Source organism: Hippocampus guttulatus, chromosome 10 (genome assembly GCF_054856545.1).
Source record: "Hippocampus guttulatus isolate MCC_2025c chromosome 10, RoL_Hgut_1.0, whole genome shotgun sequence".
Taxonomy (NCBI): Eukaryota; Metazoa; Chordata; class Actinopteri; order Syngnathiformes; family Syngnathidae; genus Hippocampus; species Hippocampus guttulatus.
In genome coordinates this window covers 18290269-18310184 of record NC_141270.1, presented here as the reverse complement: position 1 = coordinate 18310184, position 19916 = coordinate 18290269, and the positions used below count along the sequence as shown (strand labels likewise).

Below are 19916 nucleotides of genomic sequence, written 5' to 3'. Positions count from 1 at the left end.
TTCAGTAAAATGTGAGGGATTGAGGGGGTTGCTCCAGTGAAAAGGGGTGGTATTCAATGAGTTAATAAAGCAGTGACACAGTTCACTGAACCAACAGCAAGTTATAACATTGGAAGCATGTCTCCAGGAAGGAGCCATCTTAGGGTCACATATTACCGTAATGACCATACACAAGGCGCACCGGATTTTAAGGAGCGCTGTGAGCTTTTAAGAAAATGGAAGACTTTTTGGTGCGCCTTATAGTGCGGAAAATACGGTACCTGTATTCGGTTTTGTAGCTCAGTACACTGTACTGCATTATTTTAACCATTTCATGCACCCTGTAACCTGATAACATGATAAACTCCACTGTCGTAACAGCTGTCCCTGATAGGGTCAATTCAGATCACAAAAACATGGCACAATTCTCACACATTAGAAGTTCATTGTACAGACCTTGAATGGTCGAGTAGGCCTACAGTACACTAGCCGGTGCTATTAAATAGCTTTTGCAATGTCATTAGAAGGCAGAGTAAAATCGTAGAGTCCTTGATGTGTGGACAGAATAGTCTCTGCAACAGGTGCACAGGTAGGCACAGCCAAGGCTCCATAGTGGGGAAGTCTCCTTCGACATCTCGGGACATGGGTCAATGCCTCTTCACTGATGGAGATAGGAGGCAAGCTATTTCTCGACTCCTGTGGCACGCTAGCTGTTCCTGGCTTTGATAAAAAACAAACAAACAAGGTGTCATTTTATCTTGCTAAATTTGCTAAATTTCTGCTCTTCATGTCACGTCATCAAGAGGCTCGAGACTCATTGTGATTGACAGGTGAGTGGACAAAGGATGATTTTCATCTTCCCATACCAGCCACTCAACGTGACCAACCCGCCCCGAGCTATTCTATTCACAATTTCAGAAGTGTGCGGGAATCCTGGATAGCGCGCTCACGACCCTCGTTGAGGATAAGTGGTTCAGATAATGGATGGATGGCTGTTATTTTTCCCCTTCCTTCATGGGCCCCTAAAAAACACTGTCTGGGCCCTAGTGCATCACACCGGTTGCATCACATCGGCATTTAGGCGTCTGCCCTTCACATCTTCTCTGTGACTTCATCAGTGAGATGACATAGCTACACTGTGCACACCTAAATTTGTCTCCCGATCAATTACTCTTACACGCAACAACAAGCTCACTGATGCCACAGGATGTATAATTAACCTAAGTATCTCTCTCTCTCTTTTTTTCTCCGGTGCAGATCCAGCTGTTGTCTCAGAGGAGCTTCCCCTACCACGGATAAGTCACATTCAAGGAACAAATCTATTTCTGGCTCAGAACCTCAGTAGCAGAAGAGGGATCACCAGGAGAGAAAACTTGAGAGAGGAGAAATAAATCTTGCTGCACAGAAAGCAGGGCCTATTACAAGTGAGCAATCCAGTGTGTGAACACAAGAGACAAGGGCGAGAATCTACTTTGTGAGCTTGTATGTGTCCATCTGAGGGATATGAGTGACAGGGGGAACTGCATTGTAATGCCGATGGAGAAAACTACACACTGGAAATTTGTCAGTTGTGTGTTTGTGTGTGCTTGTGCTAGCTCCGAGCGAAAGGTTACATGGTAATAGTGGCATTTAATCAGGGAGGCAGCAAGAAATCAGATCGTGACCTGTAATGGCCTGGGACATATTATACAGGAGACACAAAATCAACATAATCGGTCTTCAGTGTCTCATCTGAGATGACGACATATGTTCTGCACATATATGTCTAACATATTTTCTTGTCTCTTGGTTCAGATTTTCTAAATGTCAATGTGACAAAAAGTTATCCCTCATTTGGCCCTCAGTTGTAAAGATCCTTAAGACAAAAATTGCTAATGTTTTCGTCAGGTTTATCAGTGACGTCAACCAGGGCTCAAAGAGTAACTTTATGCACTGGTCGCACTGGTGAACCCGTTTTTTTTCTTGGTTGCACCAGCACTAAAGTTAGGTGCACCAACATTTTGCATGACAAATAACTGACTGAAAAGCCTAGGTGCTCAAAGTGCTAATGCAATGCAATGCAGTACAGAGACAGTCGTTTTTGAATTTAGAGCTGAGCAGATGGTGTTTTCGACGACATGACGCGGTGCACCTGACAATTTGGTGACTAAAAGTAGACTAGGCATTCCACCAGCTCAAAGCAGGTCTAAGTTGTGGTGCCAGTGGTGCAATGAGATTTTGGTGAATTTGATAGAGATTATGCGCTCCGCTGATATGTAAAGTGGATGTCATCCTATTCATTAATATAACAACAGCATGCATCAAATCTCCTGAATCATTGTCAAAATTACAATTGTATTTCTTGACTATATTTTTAAAAGCGTAGCTGTGCCATAATACAGCTATGCTTGGGGTAATGCCTTATCACACACGGCCATGAACGATCGGAGTTGAAGGCTCCAAGGGCCCACTTTGTAGTGAGGATCTATAATCACCCTGGCCAACTTCATATAATCTGCAAGTGGAGATCTTTTTCCAGTTTCTAAGAAATGTACTGTACTTTGCATCAAGCTCCCGCATGGACTCTAGTGAGTCTCCTTCTGCTTCTGAAATGTCAAAGATGGTGCGCGTCTCATCTGTGCTGAATTTAAAGGGAAGAAGAGAAACCGCTTCCATTGGAAGCCAATTGCTTGTGTTCACTCCCACAACGGCGCAAAGGCCCATTTCTAACTGTGTTCGTCCGCGAAAAAAAATGAAATAAACCTACACATTGTTAGACCGCGGGATACTGCAATATTTTCCTTTTGTAATCCTGTTCCCCTGAATGTTTACACTGCGCAATCCCTCTTCAATCTGCCATACTTGAATGGTCCAGTGCCGTGGGTTTTTTTCAGTTGTGATTGTTTTTTTTTTTAAATTGCGCCTATGTGCATTGCTCAGTGCTACTCCTGTTTTTTAATGTCAATATGACAACATCTTGAATCTCTTGTACTCCTCTCAAATTGGAATTCATTTTTCATTTCATACCATCAGCTACTTCATTAACACTGCACCTTCCGCACTCAAGACTCACTGAGTCCTCAATTGTAAGCACTGAGCCCACACCACACACATCGCCTTCATCTTACATTTAACATAACTAAACAGATGGCTTTTGTATTAATCCCATCACGGCACACACACCACACAGCATCTCACTTACAATAAATGTTGCTTTTATCCGCGGCCTGATATGATCTTGGTTTTTATCCGCGCTATACAGCAAAACATGAAATCACTCTCTTGAGCATACACTACATTTTTGCTGTGTATTGTGCATTTAATTCAGTTTCAATCAAAAGCCTAGCCAAACAGAGCAGTGGGGTTACGAATGAGTGAATGTACCGGTGTCCTGGACTGAGTTTGAAGCATGGAGAGTCACGTTATATCATCATATAGTTTAATCCTTAGTTTCTGGAATATAACATTTCATAGGTACACGGCAACAAAACGACAACATCCTGTCACCAATTGCGGCTTGATGATTTAGAGCATGAAAAACAGCTGAGCGTAAACACCATTAATAAACCAAGCAGGGCAGCAAAGGAACATTTGGGGTTCTTCCATTTCAGCTATTTCATAATCTTGGCAGGCTCTTCATTCATTTATCCGCTGCTTGTGCTTTTGGCTGCCAAAGAGTAGGCGAGTGCTGCCAAACAAGTTGATTTGACATATCACAGTTGAGCAGAGGGCTGTACTCTGAAGGATTTCATTATGAAACAGAACTTATATCATGTGTGGCAATGATGTAAACGACACATCAACGTATGTATGCAACTCAGACGTGTTTTTGGGCTATGTCATCACAAATTCGCAAAAGAAATTTGTCTGACAATATATTGTCAGTGTGTGCCACTGTATTTAATTTTATGAACAGAACTACACCAAGATAGGTGCTTGTACATTTTCTCTGGCACTGAAAGGTTTAATTGCAATGGTTACCATAATTTGATTCCATTTCAAAACCCAATTTTCCATAGGATTTTTTGAAGCCATGTTAAATGTCAAACTCTGAATGCAAATTAACATTTTAATGTGTTACGGTCACACAGATACAACAAGACTTTTTTTTTGTAATAACTGTGCTTAATAGTAATGTGCAGAATCAGTAGTCAGGTTTATTTTAAAAATCTCAGGTTAACTCAAAGCAAATATTCCAATGTCAAATCCTTATTTTTTTTCTTCCAGCACAAACTGGGACTGTAATTAAGTGAACCACCACTCTTTGTGGGGAACAACCAAAAATCCCAGCCATGAATTGAAAAAAAAAATCATAAATAATTGTCATCTTCCAAAACGGTATGTAATTGCCTACAAGTCGGTGGCTAAGCATTTTAAATGGAGGCTCATAAAACATCAACACCATGCATTTAGGCATACACACAATCGTGAAGCATGGTCTTCAGAGAAGTAGTTTAAATTTTCAACACAAACAAACCAAGTTTTAACTGAGAATAAACCTAATCCCATGGCAATTTCAATGACTTCCACAGTTAAGTATTAACTTGCACAGTAGTCTAAATAACACACAAGCGCAAAGTGACGTAACCTCACTCATGGGCCAACCTATTTTTCATGATATCAAGTTCACCAGTTGCTAGTTACTAAGGTTAATGTGTGTTACATTGAAAATTGAGAATTCTTTATTACTAACATGGTCACAGCATTTTCATTGCTTTAATAAGAGTCACTCAAGGAGTTATATTTTGTCAAAGCTTTTTGATAGTTCTTGTATTGTGCATTGAGAAGGTTTTAATGACATCCTCAAAAACATGACGTGTTAAAAAAAATGCCACATGCAGTTTTGGGAAATAAATGATAAAGGTGTTGGTTCCGCTGCGAACATGTCCACACTACGGCCCAGGGGCCATTTGTGGCACACCATCCATTTTTCAGTGGCCCACAACCAAAACAAACAAAGAAAACTAAAAATGACATTTGACATGGGGAGAGTGTCAGAAAAAAACGGTACCATTACTACTAATACATTTGTTTATATACTGTCGAACGTTTCGCTGTGTTCCAAGATAGAATTTATCTTCAAAACACTGTCGTGAATACAAATCATTACATTTTAGAAGCAAAAAATGGTTAGTTCCACTTTGTGCTGTATGGCTGATTTATGAAGACATCACATTAATGATCCTCGAGTAACTGTTGAATTGTCAATATACTAGTTATTTTTTATTTTATTTTATTTATTTTTTCTTCTGAATGTAGAGATGGGATTCGGCTGCTGTTAAGTGCAGAGCTGGATCTTCTCTGTGAGATACATGGCTGTTGGCCACCCCACAAAAAACTATTTGCCTTAACACCTTAAGCAGAAAGCTGATGAAATTAACTAGACCAGGGGTATCAAACTCATTTTTGTCACGGGCACATTGAAGTCACCGTTTTCCTTGGAGGGCCCTTATGACTGTGAAAGCATTTAAAGGAGTCAAGAATAATGGTTGATTCAACGATTGTTTAAGTTACTGTAATGAGGGGTTTGTTGACAAGAACATGCTTCCAATATCTCTCTTATTTATTACATATGAGGAGTCCAGATTTTAGCAATCATGGTAGAAGTTGACATGTCTGATTTGCTTTCACGGGCCACATAAAATGATGTGGCGGGCCAGATCTGGCCCCCGGGCCTTGGGTTTGACACATGTGACAATACAAACACCTAGACAATACAAACAACAGATAATCGCTTTTTTGACTGACTTTAGTGTGTTTCAAAAATTTGAAGAATTTTAAAGTGGCCCTTTCATAACTTCCATTCCTCGTTATGAGGTCATCAACCGAAAAAGTCTGGACAACCCTGGACTACTAGGACATCTGTGACTGACTTCACACATTCGGTATAATGATAAGAGCTATGTGGCGAACTAACAGAGATTTTATTTCAATTAAACTGTGTTATCTTGGACCTTGACCTTTTCCCGAAATAACTATCTGACTGCGTGTTTGAGGTCCGTCAGATAAAGTTTATCAGTTTTGAAATGATAACATCCCCTGCTGAAGTTGAAAAGTCTTGAATGTCACAAGATGCAGCCAAGCAATAACAAGCCTCTGTTTTTCGAGCGAGTGGTGTAACTACAGTATGAAGCGAGGGAGAGTGTGGGAGGGAGAGAGACAGACAGAAGAGACCACAGTAGTACATCCATCTATCCATTATCTTATCTGCTTATCCTCATGAGGACAAAACGTTTGCTATACGAGAACACAAGATAAACTGTGGTCATACCGAGCGTGAGTTGAGCTATTCTCGTGACGCGATTACATATAAAGTCAATACAGTTTACACACTGGAGTCAAACGGCTTTGAGAATGTGCTCGCCATGGCACACATAAGATATATAAAAAGTGGACAAATCATGGACAAAATAATCATCATGGTCTGTGGCCACCGGGACTTGTACAACACAGCCAGCTTCTAATATGAGGTAAAAAAGGAACGAATGGGCTGTCATGGCTGTATTGGTGACACATGATTATTTTCACTTCAGTTTAGGAATTCAGGAAACCACAGCAATGATCAAAGAATTGAATTCATTGCCAGTTATCATTTCAGAATCGTATTCCTTGGGATACTTATTCTTTCTTTTAAAATCCTTGCTCCGTTTGTCCTCATTACACTAATGAACATTATAAAGCACTTCAGGTTATAAGGCAGACATTTTTAAGCGACAGAAAGTGGAATAAACAATGTTGTGTAATGTTGCACTGGGCAAAGTAATTTGTTAAAATACTGCTTACTTTTTTGGGAAAACAGACACTGCTACATGACAGCGAGTAAGCACACACACACACAGTACATACACAGGTGACGCAGTTCACTGGTTTCCATGGCAGCAGGGGGACGAGGGTCCAATCTCAAAGCTAAAAATGTGCATTTGCCTGATCAGCACAATGGTTCTAAAGTGTCTCCTCTCATTTCACATCCACGGATGCACACAGACCACCACACTGCTCCCCCCTCATTTTCCAAGATATTCAAAGTTCATTCAAGTAAACGTAGCACTATATGAAGGTACACTACTGCATGTGGCCATGCAGTATGCGGGCATTTTCACACTGGATTGTTTTGAGGAAGCCTGGTAAAATAAATAAATACAAATACCCGCTGGATATGATAACTGTAAGATGAATCGGCTGTAATGGCTGTATTGGTGACACATGATTATTTTCACTTCAGTTTAGGAATTCAGGAAAACACAGAAATGATCAAAGAATTGAATTCATTGCCAGTTATCATTTCAGAATCGTATTCCTTGGGATACTTATTCTTTCTTTAAAATCCTTGCTCCGTTTGTCCTCATTACACTAATGAACAGTGTCACAAAAGGTCACAAGATTATTCTTTAGAGAGCCAAATGTGTTTGGCTGATAATAACAAATCAAAGACACGGGGGACACTCACCTCCGCAGTAATTTCCTCAGAGGGTTCGACACTGACGACAGATATCACACGCTCAGTAGGTTTTGTGTTTTCATGTCAAAGAAGGAATTCAATTGCAAAGAAGAAAGGAAATCTCAAAGGTTCCCACACTAAGACATTTATCTTTTTCATGCAGTGATATATCTGTTTAAAACACAACTTCAATTAATTGACATTGATTTTCCTCCAAGGAGGAGTAAAAACTGGGGTTTGTGCGGGCATTCTGCATTGCTGGTGCATGCAAAAAAATAAAAAATAAAAAATCAATCCCCAGTTGCATTTCTGAAATCTTTACAATGCTGCGGGACATTCATCATTGCTGCATCAGTCAATCGAAGATGTGAACTATTACTGACATTTTGACAACAAATACGCATTCATCTGCCACATTTTTGTTTTAGGTTGCAGTGGTGTGTCTAAAATTGTAAAATTGTTTAAAAAGTAACAACTCTCAGGCTGATGCTGATTTCACTTCCACACCACTGTTAGCCACATTCATCATCATTAACATACTGTTCAGTTATTACACATCAGATAAAAGTCAACATGATTATCTTTAATATTTATTCAGAAAGAATTTTGATGCAGTTCTTTTATTTGTTTTCATTAAAGTGGGAAAGTATATCAAATGTGTGACCTTGGATTCAAAGTACTGATGCGTTACTGTACTAAAAGTGATACAGTGGATAAGTTCACCATCACATGAATGAATGCAAATAGCATTCTGATATATTTTGTTAACATTCCGAACCCGCAAAAAATTATTAGGCTGATAGGCATTGTAGGATAGAGTTGTATAAGACCCAGTGTAAGCACAACGAAGTTATATCTGCCATCTAGTGGTGATTGGTGATATTTGAAATTAATTGCTATTCGGCACCCGTGGAATTGTATATTAGCAGATTTTTTTCCCCCCAGAATTTGTTCATATTTTGAATTTTCTAGTTATTTCGGGCCTTTCTTTACTCCCATTTCCCCTGTTTTACATGTAAAACACATGAATGTTTTGCAATATTTTTGGAAGAATTTTTGCTTGTTTCAAAATTATTATTATTTAAACAATGGGCAGTGAATGTTTTTTTGTCTGGATATGCCCTGCTTTTGGCTGGTGTAACCCTTTGTCCAAAGTCAGCTGGAACAGGTTGCACTTTAGCGGCGACCCTATTAAGGTTAACCAGCTCCAGCAATGAGACCTCCAAATTTTGGGCTTTGGGACAACCAAGCATAATGACAAAATAATAATGATAATAATAATTAACAAAACATATTGCTAACACATGCAGTTAATATGTAGGGTTGAAGTACTTAAGATCGGCGTTTAGATGTGGTCAGCATTAAAAATTCGGAATAAAGTTAGGGCGGCGCGGTGGTCCAATGGTTATCGTGTCGACCTCACAGGGCAGAGGTACCGGGTTCAACTCCAGCTCCAGCCTCCCTGTGTGGAGTTTGCATGTTCTCTCCGTGCTTGCGTGGGTTTTCTCCGGGTCCTTCGGTTTCCTCCCACCTTCAAAAAACATGCATGGCAGGCTGATTGAACACTCCAAATTGTCCCTAGGTGTGGGTGTGAGCGTGGATGGTTGTTCGTCTCTGCGTGCCCTACGATTGGCTGGCAACCAATTCAGGGTGTCCCCGGCCTACTGCCCGAAGACGGCTGGGATAGGTCCCACACGTCCTGCGACACTTGTGAGGATAACGCGGATCAGAAAATGGATGAATGGACGGATGCTTTCTTACAACTACTAGTTTTTGAAATTGAAGCACCTCAAAATCGTGTCACATTATTGCTCATGAAAATGCTCATTATTTTTCACATATTTAATTCCTTCATGAGCATGTTTGTATGGTTATGGAGAAATTCAAATCTGACCAGTGATTTTCACGATCTGTATGCCTCATCTGTGACAAATTAAGACATCATGGAGAAAAATTATTGGTTCAAAGTGTTCCCGTTTACAAAAAAGTAAATAGAAAGTTTGTTCAAATCCCAACACTATCACAAAGTTGAAACCTAACTGCCACTAATCTTGCAATGGCTAAATATTACAAGACCACATTAGTAACACATGGGATGGCAAAGCTGTCTTTTAATTTTTTTTGACTCATAAAAGCTCTGTTCATCCGCAAGTCAAAGTGGACATTTCCTCCAAGCAAACCAACTATTCTGTTCACCGGGATTGATACATGGACAGACAGCTCACAAAATATTAAAGCTCCAGCCACAGCTGTGACTCACACAGACCATAAAAGTCCCCAGCATTTCCTCCCTCACCGCTGCACTGCCACACAGTCACAGTATGTGGTGAGGATGAATGCTGGATCAGAGAGTTGCAAGCTTTTTGACCTCAAAGTATACAGAAAGAAACATTTTGACAAAGGGAGCTATTTTGGGGCCATTGCTGTCACGCACCTGAGCATCACTGTTTTACATTTAGAGGTACAAAAAAAATGGTGCCAAAAATGCAGCTGTTTTCCTGTGATGTATTTTGGTGAAAGCTCCCCGAGCAAATAGAAATTCACTGTCAAAACTGTCAGAACATATGGACAAATGCTCAATTTTTCTAGAAGATGGTGGAATACGAACACAATAGTTTTAAATCATGCAGAAAATAATGCTATGGTAAAGACTAGTGACTTCTTGTGACCCTGTGTAAAGCCTGCACACAGGTATGGGCTAAAAGTCTGCAGTACAGTAGTATACAGTCTGTGACATCAAATTGAACCGGTGAGTCACTCTGCAATGACGAGAGTGAAAGAAAAAAGAGAGAAAGAAAGAGAAATTTAAAAAAACTAAGTGCTGCAGGAACATAATGCAAACGGATTAAAAGGAGTAACAGACACAAAGAGAGAGGCAGAGACGAGGGCAAAGGAGCACTTTGAAAAAGCTGTTTTTAGTGCAGCAAATCAAGAATAATCCCCATTAAGGTACCGCTAATTAGTGTTTCCAGAATTAGTTAAACAGCAACAGTCTATAGACTATGTCCTAAACATAATGCATTGAATCCAGTCAGATTACATCCGCCAACGTATCTGTATCTTGACACTGAAAAATGGAGTGTGCTTGAGTGTGCAATCCATGTGTGGTGTGTTTACAATGAGATCAAGAGAATGCTTGGCAGGAGATCAGCCTTTTTCAGCCCCAGGATCCCACATGGAAAACACTCGCACTCAACGTGCCAGGGGGACAACACAATGCTGCGCAGTCAGAGAAAACACAACATAGTGTTCACAACTTTATAATGGTACCTCAACTTACGACCTTAATTGGTTGCGTGACCCCGTTTGTCGCTTGAAACCTTTGTTCAGCCCACTTGACATCTACTGAGGCCGTATGTGGCCCACAATGTGAAATGAGTTTGACACCCCTGTATTAAAGGATATTTTGGTGAAAATCACCCTGGATAGCAAAAACAAAAATTCCACCTCAAACTTCAATGTTTGGCCTTGGAAGTGAAGCAGAAAATCAATAGCTGAGAAGCACAGTCAAAAGGGGTGTTCACACGGCAACATTTGCTCCGGTGCTGTGCCGGTGCTGACCCAGTAAAGCGTTCACACATGCAAAGTTACACCGGTGTAGCCCCTGAAAACAGCTTAAACCAAATTTAACCCTGCTCAGGGAGGTGGTTTAAAAATTTGTTCCGGAGCAAATGCTCGTTTGCGGGGCAGCACCGATGTAAAATGGCACGTGTGAACGCTACAGAGTTAAAAATTTGCTCCGTAGCAAATGCTAGTTTGCGGGAGGGAGTAGCCTCGCTATGAGAAGAGTTGATTACGTACGGCTAGAATGCGTTGCGTTCGTGCTCTGTTGTACATCCGTCATCTGTTTGTCTAATAATGACACAAGACATGATGGCGTTTGACTGGTGCTCTAGTAGATTATAGAATGGCAACTGGCAATAACAGTAGCAAGCGGCACCTTGCCTCTTGGGTTATACCATCTCAATTAGAACGGGGGGGGGGGGATAGTCCCCAAACATCATCTTTCCTTTTGTAGGAGACTGGACTGTCTCGGAGTTGTTTGCGTCATTTGTTCCTCTGTTGTGTGTTCACAACACCCCCATAGAATTTATTTTGTGATTGCCGCTCTTGATTTTCTGTTTGGCGCATTATATGTTTGCTTTTCTGAGTGTCATTGAAGTCATCGTTGATTTACGTTTTCGGGGGCGGTCCTTGAACGCCTCTCGAGCAGAAGGCATGGAGACCAAGAAGGAGAAGGACGTGCCTGTAAAGCAGTTGCTTGAGTATTGTATGTTTTAAAAAGAACCAACACGACAGCTCTTTGTTTTCTATCGTTTTGCACCGCTGCAGAAACTGCCGTGTGAACGCAAGTGGGGCTGCATCGGGGCTGCACTGAGGCTAACACGCTCAGCGGCTTTGTACGTGTGAACGCTCCACAAAATTTGCTCCAAAATTTGTATGTGTGAACGCTCCACAAAATGTAAGATATGTCGAAACAAAATACATCGGTGCAGCACCGGAGCAAATGTGTGCCGTGTCAACACCCCAAAAGTAACATTTTAGTACCCACAAGTATCCCCACAAGTCTTACCTGGTTCGGTACAGTTTTTGTCAAGCTCTGAGAAGAGCTTAGACTGGTTGTCGTAGAAGTCTTGTAAAAGGTGACGACTCTCCCACCTCGGGTCATCGAGTAGCGTGGAGGCTGGAATGTGGTCTGCTGAGAGAGTCAGAATGAGATAGAAAAAGAGGAAGAGATGAGTGTCGATGATTGCAGTGAGACAAAAAGACTTTTGTTGTTTGATGAATAATATGCCGCCTCAACAATCAACAGCATCGAAAAGAATGACGACGATAAAAGACACTGGACTTCAGTCACTAACCGTGTATGCGAACCAAGTTGTGTGCCAAACATGTGTACGCACGTTTTAATCCGGTTTAATTTGTGCATATTCTGTAAAAAGAGCCTCAGACTATGCATGCACTCAAATAATGACGGATCAGCCTGAAAAAAAAAGACGGCAAATATAATTTTTTTATTATTATTATACGTATTGACACTGCAGGCATTTGTACAATCTATAATATTCATTGTAATGACAACTTAAATCTGCCATTTACTAATGAGTTGACCAATGTCCTAAATACACTAACTGTTAAGGACAGGTCTCATCACTTTCCAGAGCATGCATGTGCTTATGATTGAATCCGTTGCGGTCTGTGCGTCCGCTGATCACGCAGCCGGAAAAAACACCAAACAGCTTGCATTTCCAAACAACTTGTGCAGTGTTTTTTATTTTTTGTTATGCATGTTTATTTCAGCATTCTCCACTTAAAGTTTAGACATATGGAAATAATGGCTATCGTTATAATATGAGGTCAGGTTCTGTATTCTATGTTGGCCCTGAGGTGGAAATCACAAAAACAAATAATAAAGCAAACAAAAAAAAAGGTAATTGCAAACACAAATCAAAAATGCAAAAACAAAACAGCAAATCAAACAAACAAACAAACAAAGACACACAAAATTGCAACAAACCAAAAGACTTAACACAACAGCAAATCAAACATAACAAAAACAAATAACTAAACAAACTAAAAAAAGGTCATCACACACACAAATTTAAAAATAAAAAAAAATAGGAAAAATGAAAGAATAGGAGATGAAAAATCACCCAAAATGGTTAAAACAAACAAGAAAAGTAATAGCAAAAACAAAACACAAAATACAACAGCAAATCAAAAATCACGCACAGAATAACAAACAAACAAAAGAAAACCAATTGCAAGCAAAAAAAAACAAAACAAAACATATTACACGAAAGACTTGAACAGCAAATCAAAAATCACACAAAAATAAAATTTATCACAAAGAAAAAAACAAAACCTCAAAATCAAAACATATGAAGTGATTCTAAGTCACTTCACGTGAAAACACCAGCTAGTATCTAATTTAGGCAGAACAGGGAAAAAATCCATGTAAAATTAACAAATCAAATATGTCAGAACTCAACCTAACAAAAATGCATTTTGCAGTTGAAGAAAAGCAGCTTATTCTCAAAATAAAGGCCATTTAATTACTTCTCAGGCACATAAATCCCAATGAACATGGGACACGGTGTTAATTGACATTCCGTGAATACTCCTAACCCTCCCGTGACCCACAGAACAAAAGGAGACGACATATGCACGTAGTGTCACCACACTCCTGCCGGAGCGCTCATATGGAGGCATGCAGAGCTCTGTGAGGCCAATCATTCCAGTTCATTCATGTAGGTCACTGTATTCACAAGCAGCCCTCTTCCAATCCATCTCCTCTCCCTCACCATGCAACAGGCCTAAGCACAGGCATGGAGATTCCCGAGATAGCACCACTCCACACTATATTTATCCGAACATGATAGATTTTGCAAATACATTCAAGAGCAGGATGTTTCAGTGAAAACTGCTTTAAAGGGCAGCGATGGCAGTATGACAGTGGGAAGAGATAAGGTTGCATGAGAGTGGAAAACCATGCATATGCGAGATGGTTATGGGTGTTGAATATTGCGATATTTATTCATTTCATTCATTTCCGAACCGCTTTATCCTCACTAGGGTCGCGGGGGGTGCTGAAGCCTATCCCAACCGTCTTCGGGCAGTCGGCGGAGGACACCCTGAACCGGTTGCCAGCCAATCGCAGGGCACACAGAAACAAACAACCATTCGCGCTCACACTCACACCTAGGGACAATTTAGAGTGTTCCATCAGCCTGCTATGCATGTTTTTGGAATGTGGGAGGACCCGGAGAAAACCCACGCAAGCACGGGGAGAACATGAAAACTCCACACAGGAAGGCCAGAGCTTGAATTGAACGCGGTACATCTGCACTGTGAAGCCGACGTGCTAACCACTCGACTACCGGGCTGCCCTGCGATATTTATATTATTGAAATATTTAAACCACAGCTCGTATCCAACCAGTCTCTCACCATACCTCACAACCTGACATCTGTATTTTGGCCTATTTCACTGCCGCTTCTCCTCCCTCCTTCTCCACCTCCTCTTGGTGGTGATTAGCAAAATTAGCCTGTTACTGGGAAGGATTGCACCTCTACCGACCGTGTCGGGTCTGCCTGTTACTGTGAAGGATTCCGCATCTACCAACGGGGACAGGTCCTGAGGAGAACGTTTTCCCCAGAAATGTTTTGCAGCACTTCATTTTCTTAACGGACCCTTATGCTGTTTGAACTCATTTTTGATTGTATCGTATCAAATCATGTGATTAATGTTGCCCACTCAACATCCTTTGCACCCTGGTCATCCAGATAGAATTCAATAGTTTTAGGGGCCAAGAGACCAGAACTGTGGGTGTGTAAAGCTCACTGAGACAGTTGTGATTAAGGGCTAACTTGAATCAACTTTTTTTTCTAAACAGATACAGCAGCCCTGTGCAATTTGTTATATTCTGTTTTTTGGTTTATGGTATAGTGAGCATAGTGTTCTTTAAAGATCCAAATCCTTTTTCTGTGAGGCTCGCAAGCAGAAACGTAAAATGTGATGGGGGCACTACATATCTTCTGTTTACGCTATATGTTTTTGCAGGTGTTGTATGAGACTGGCAGATTGTGTTTGTTATTATCTGAGGAAAATCACAAGTCACAAGCATACAGTGGTTCTTGCATGTACAGTTATACAAAGAGAACCCGAGGGTGAAATCTGCCAAGCTGTATCAGTGCTTGGCTGCCCAGGCGTCACGTCCTCTTATTATACTGTATGTTCTTTGTCTTTGACCCAGTGTCCCTATGACATAAGCAGAAGACTACGATATGACATGATCAAGGTCAAAAGACAATATATTGTCACATTAACTGTGCCATTGCGAAGGTCATCGACACTGTCCATTTAAATGGACAACTATTCTTAAATATCTCTTTATTCTTGAGTGCAGTAATCCCTCGCTGTAACGCGTTTCATCTTTCACAGCTTTGCTGTTTCACTGATTTTTTTCTGTGCATTTTTTTACAGTGCATTGTGTTCTGCATCCTGATTGGCTAAGGGACTGTAAACTAATATCTATAGTCTCCCAAATTTTCTTGCTAAAATTTCTCCATGACAAAACCCAAAATATCCACGAAACGTTCAGTACAGTATTTCTAAAAACTGTCAGTTATTTGTAAGAAAACGTTATATCTTTGTTTTGTTTTTTTAAAAATGCTTGTCCCTGAAAAAGTTTATACCATATTTTATTGTATACATAAGAGATGTAAAAAATAAAGGTGACTTCAATTTCATTTATCACTGGTTCTTTTTGGAATGGAAGCCCAGCAAAAAACGAGGGATTACTGTACACAATTATGCCAGGGATTGCACATCATTGGATGAAATTGGTTGAAAATTGTTCTTTACATATTTCATTGACCTTGTTGTGATATATTTAATATTGCAGTCTCAAATAAAAGACAACTGGAGAAAAAAAATTGCAGAACAGCAAGAGGCGTCCTCCACTTGAACTGAAGCCATGAAGAATTGCACTGCATCATTGATTTGAAGAGGTCTGAACCAAGCCACAAGAAGCAATAACATTGCAAATCACAATCCCCCCGGTAAATATACCCTTTTAGCACAATTGTGACTTTTTGGTTGTTATAAATTAGCACTGAAGCAAGACCTCAATCGAGAATGCATAAACAGTACATGTGACTTGATTGTTGGAGTTTACTAATAATAATACAAACACAGACTACTGTAATGTGAAGACTAAAATGTGAGCTAAAAATCACTGTGGATTGTGTGTGTAATTTGATGGAGCTCCCTTTTGATGTAAAATATATACTGTATAATAGAGGGATTTGTTTTGTTTCTTTTTTTTTTTTACCTGCATGACTCTCCCACCCTCAAGTTTTAGGCCAATCATGTAGTTCATGTGCGTCAGATGAGAGTGTGTAGAAAAACTCGTGGGAAATTATTACTATCAAGGGTATTTTTAGTCCTCATATTTCTATCAATACCCAACAAACACATTGCTACCCTCCTAGCGTTATATTTCCCCACCACAGTGTCCTATATTGGGAGGAGTCCCTTGCGTATCGGTCCAAGTCGACCCCATAATGTCAAATAGCATGGCCGCCCATCGCTCCTCAAAGTCATCCTTAATTAGCTACTTCATCTTCATTAGTGCTCTTTGACATATGTTCATGCGTGAGAGAATATGAGTTGGTATATGTGTTTATAGAGGTGCTTTTGATTTCTTGCACTTTGGCAAGTGTGGCAGATGTGTGTATTATTGAATGGTTGTGTCCAACATAATTCTTCATCAATTTACACCTTGGGACTGTTAACAGTATCTTTCAAGCTAGCTATGTCCTTGTCCCAAGAGAGGATAAAAATAAGGCCGAGTTGGTGTGTAGAATATTGTCACTCTATAAAAGATGGACCTTGTGATAAAGCATCTGAAAACTGACCTTAATTATTTGGTTCTATTCACATTTTGTTCTGGTTCCGTTTTATAAGTGAAACATTAGAAAAACAAATATAGTGCCCCTACTCTGGCTGATATGAGAACCCTGAGTAATGATGATACAGCTGACAATGTACATAAGTTTGTCTTGTGTTTTTGGCACTCACTGTTTCTTTATAAGATTATCCTCAAAATATTATCCATTCCATTCATCAATTTTCTGATCCGCATTATCTTCACAATGGTCGCAGTTCCCCATCTCAATGCAATATTAGGATTTGCAATATAGTTAGTTTTACTTTTAATGTTTTGTTATAGTTATGGTGGTGTAAAATTCATACACACTGTCATGAATGTTTTCTTGGAATTGATTAAAACCTGTGCTGATGAGGTTGATGAGGTATTGAGCTCCAGCATTTCCTGCTAGCCTTGATATTAGTCATGTCAATGTAACTTTGAACAGACAATAAATTATATTTCCACGAATAAGGATGCATACATACTTAAGGCCTTATTTTGGTAGACTGGCGCTGGTGCGCTTGGCGTAAAAATGGGCTTCACGTCATGCCGGCGGAGGTTTATCTAGTGCAGGGGAGCCCAACCTTTTATGACCAAAGATCGACTTTGTGATCAGCCAACCTCCCTCGATCGACACGCACTTACACACGCATGCCCTGATGAGCAATTGCCATAACGGCACTTAAGATGAACGAAACTGAAAAATAAAGTAGACACAAAAGTTTGTGAGTTTGCGAAAAGCAAATCACTGCCTACCTAAGTACAGACCTGACATGGAGGCATGGGACACACTTTTGCAGCGTGTTAGTCATCATAGCTCACGTGTACTGTTTTAAAATGCTTCTCCCGGTACTCAAGATTCCCATTCTTTGCCATTGCCCTCGGTGAATTTCATAAAACAAACTCTGAAAGATAATAATAATAACAATATAAGATACATTGCAGCAGTTCTGATCACAAGCTGCAATTCCAGACTGCTGACCGCTAACAACTTCCGGTGATGGAGGTCGCGTGCCACTGTAGGTTATAGGTGACCTGCTTTATTTTCTTTTCTTATAAATACTTTTTGTGAAAGTGAGACTGATAGAATCCTAACGGTGCAGTGTGCACTAACACAGAAATATGTCATATTAATTACACGCACACAGACACATATTATTATTTTTCCCCTCTAGACCCCTCGCGATCGACTTTGGACCAATCCGCGAGCTACCTTGTCGATCGTGATCGACGTATTGGGCACCCCTGGTCTAACATGTTTGTCTCGCGTGTTTGAAGATGCGTTACACGTCTTTGGGCATTCTGGTGCATAGAGTTGACTTGCCCCCGACTCATCTGACAAAATGGTAACAAAGTAATCTGCACTCGGCATAAAAGGTGGTGCATCGTAATTTTTGGGCCAGGGTAATGGTCTAGTTCAGCGTGCTTGTGAATCAGCTAGACCTAAGATGGGAATGAAAACAGGGCCAATGGTATCATTCTAAAATGCAAAAAAATATCAAAGGTTCATTCACACAATCTATTCCTGTCCTTCATCAGTCCATCCCTCCATTTTCAATACCGCTTAACCTGAAGAGTGTCGCAGGAGTTGCTGGAGCCTTTCCCAGCTGACTTCGGACGAAAAGTGGACGAACCCCTGAACTGGTCGCCAGTCAGTCACAGGGCACATACAGAGACCAACAATCATACACACCCACATTCACACCGCCACTGAGTGGGAACCGATCCCATGCTGTCCGCACACAAGTCAGGCGTGTGTACCTATACACCATCAGCGACTTGAAATTCCTGACCTTTCCAGTAGAAATTCAAATAGCACAGTATTCAGGCCAATTGTATCCTTTTAACATCCTAAGCCTTGGCCATGCAATTTGCCATGAACACACAAGAGCATGTAGGACTTTAAGTGACACTGCACAAAAGAACTATTCTCACTTCATCACAATACAGTCATTATTAACTCTTTAGTTATCATACTGCATAATTCAATATCATAGTGATAGGTTCTTCATATCTGTAGAAATAGGCACTTATGTTGGCAATTAAATCTCATTACTGTTGTCATTGTATGGCTTACAGGCTGTATGTACTGTATAGTCCAATTACCATATTGGCCCGAATATAAGATGGTGTTTTTTGCATTGAAATAAGACTGAAAAAGTGGGGGTCGTCTTATATTCAGGGTCTATAGATTATACCCATTCACGACGCTAGATGGCGCCAGATATCATTGAAGCGAATGCTGAACTTGACTCCCCAGGTCAAAGTGAACCCCTGTCACAAAGAATAAAAATTAAAATAGCGGTAGTACGGAGAAGAAAAATAAAAAATAGCGGTCAGAAAGAAAAGAGAAAAAAATAACAGAAGAGATAACAGAAAATGGAGAAACGTAGCGACAATCTGGAGAAAAGTGGGTCAAAGATCGGCCAGGTGAACTGGCAGCTGAGGAGAAGTTATGATGTAATTTACATTTCAAAAACCAGAAGCCATTCATTTACGAATGTGATTGCACTTTAGTTTACACATTTAAATGTTCAGATATTAAGATTTGAATGAGGCAAAATAACATGCTTTTTCTCTCAAATATACTGCATTGTTATAATCATTCGTTTCAGATGTACTGTAATTATTTACTTTGGTGTTCAAAAGGTCTTTTTTCAAACTTATAATCAGGGCTGTCTTATATTCGGGCCAATACGGTGCTCATCATTCACTTCCGGTTAGATGGATTCTGCCTTTTGTCACCTTGTGCTTTTGACATGTAATGGCACTAAAATTAAATCTAATTTAATCATATGTAATCGTATCTAATGGCATATTGAACGGGGTCAAAAAAAGAAAAAAAACTTGACATCGCAAAGAGCAAATCATGCTGTGCATGTAAAAGGTTGATGTCATCTTCTTCGCTCATGTCTCTCACATCTCAATGCCACAAGGGTCTGTCTTAATGGTTAAGGAACTCCCAGCACAAAGATTATAATTCATGTTTTCTGTTTAAACATTGCTGCTTGCCATGCTAGATGGATATGTTGGAGCTGAAAATATTGAGGTAATCTTGCTGCAATTGCTGGGTACAAATAGAGG

General features: G+C 40.2%; 1 protein-coding gene across 1 annotated transcript in view; it reads right to left on the bottom strand.

Moving 5' to 3' along the window:
* Positions 1-19916, bottom strand: part of slc24a3 (solute carrier family 24 member 3) — a 70637-nt gene that overhangs the window by 36499 nt on the left and 14222 nt on the right. The window contains exon 2 of the mRNA XM_086122296.1: positions 11970-12095. Within this exon, the coding sequence (XP_085978422.1) occupies positions 11970-12095 (126 nt within the window). The remainder of the gene's footprint in view (positions 1-11969; positions 12096-19916) is intronic.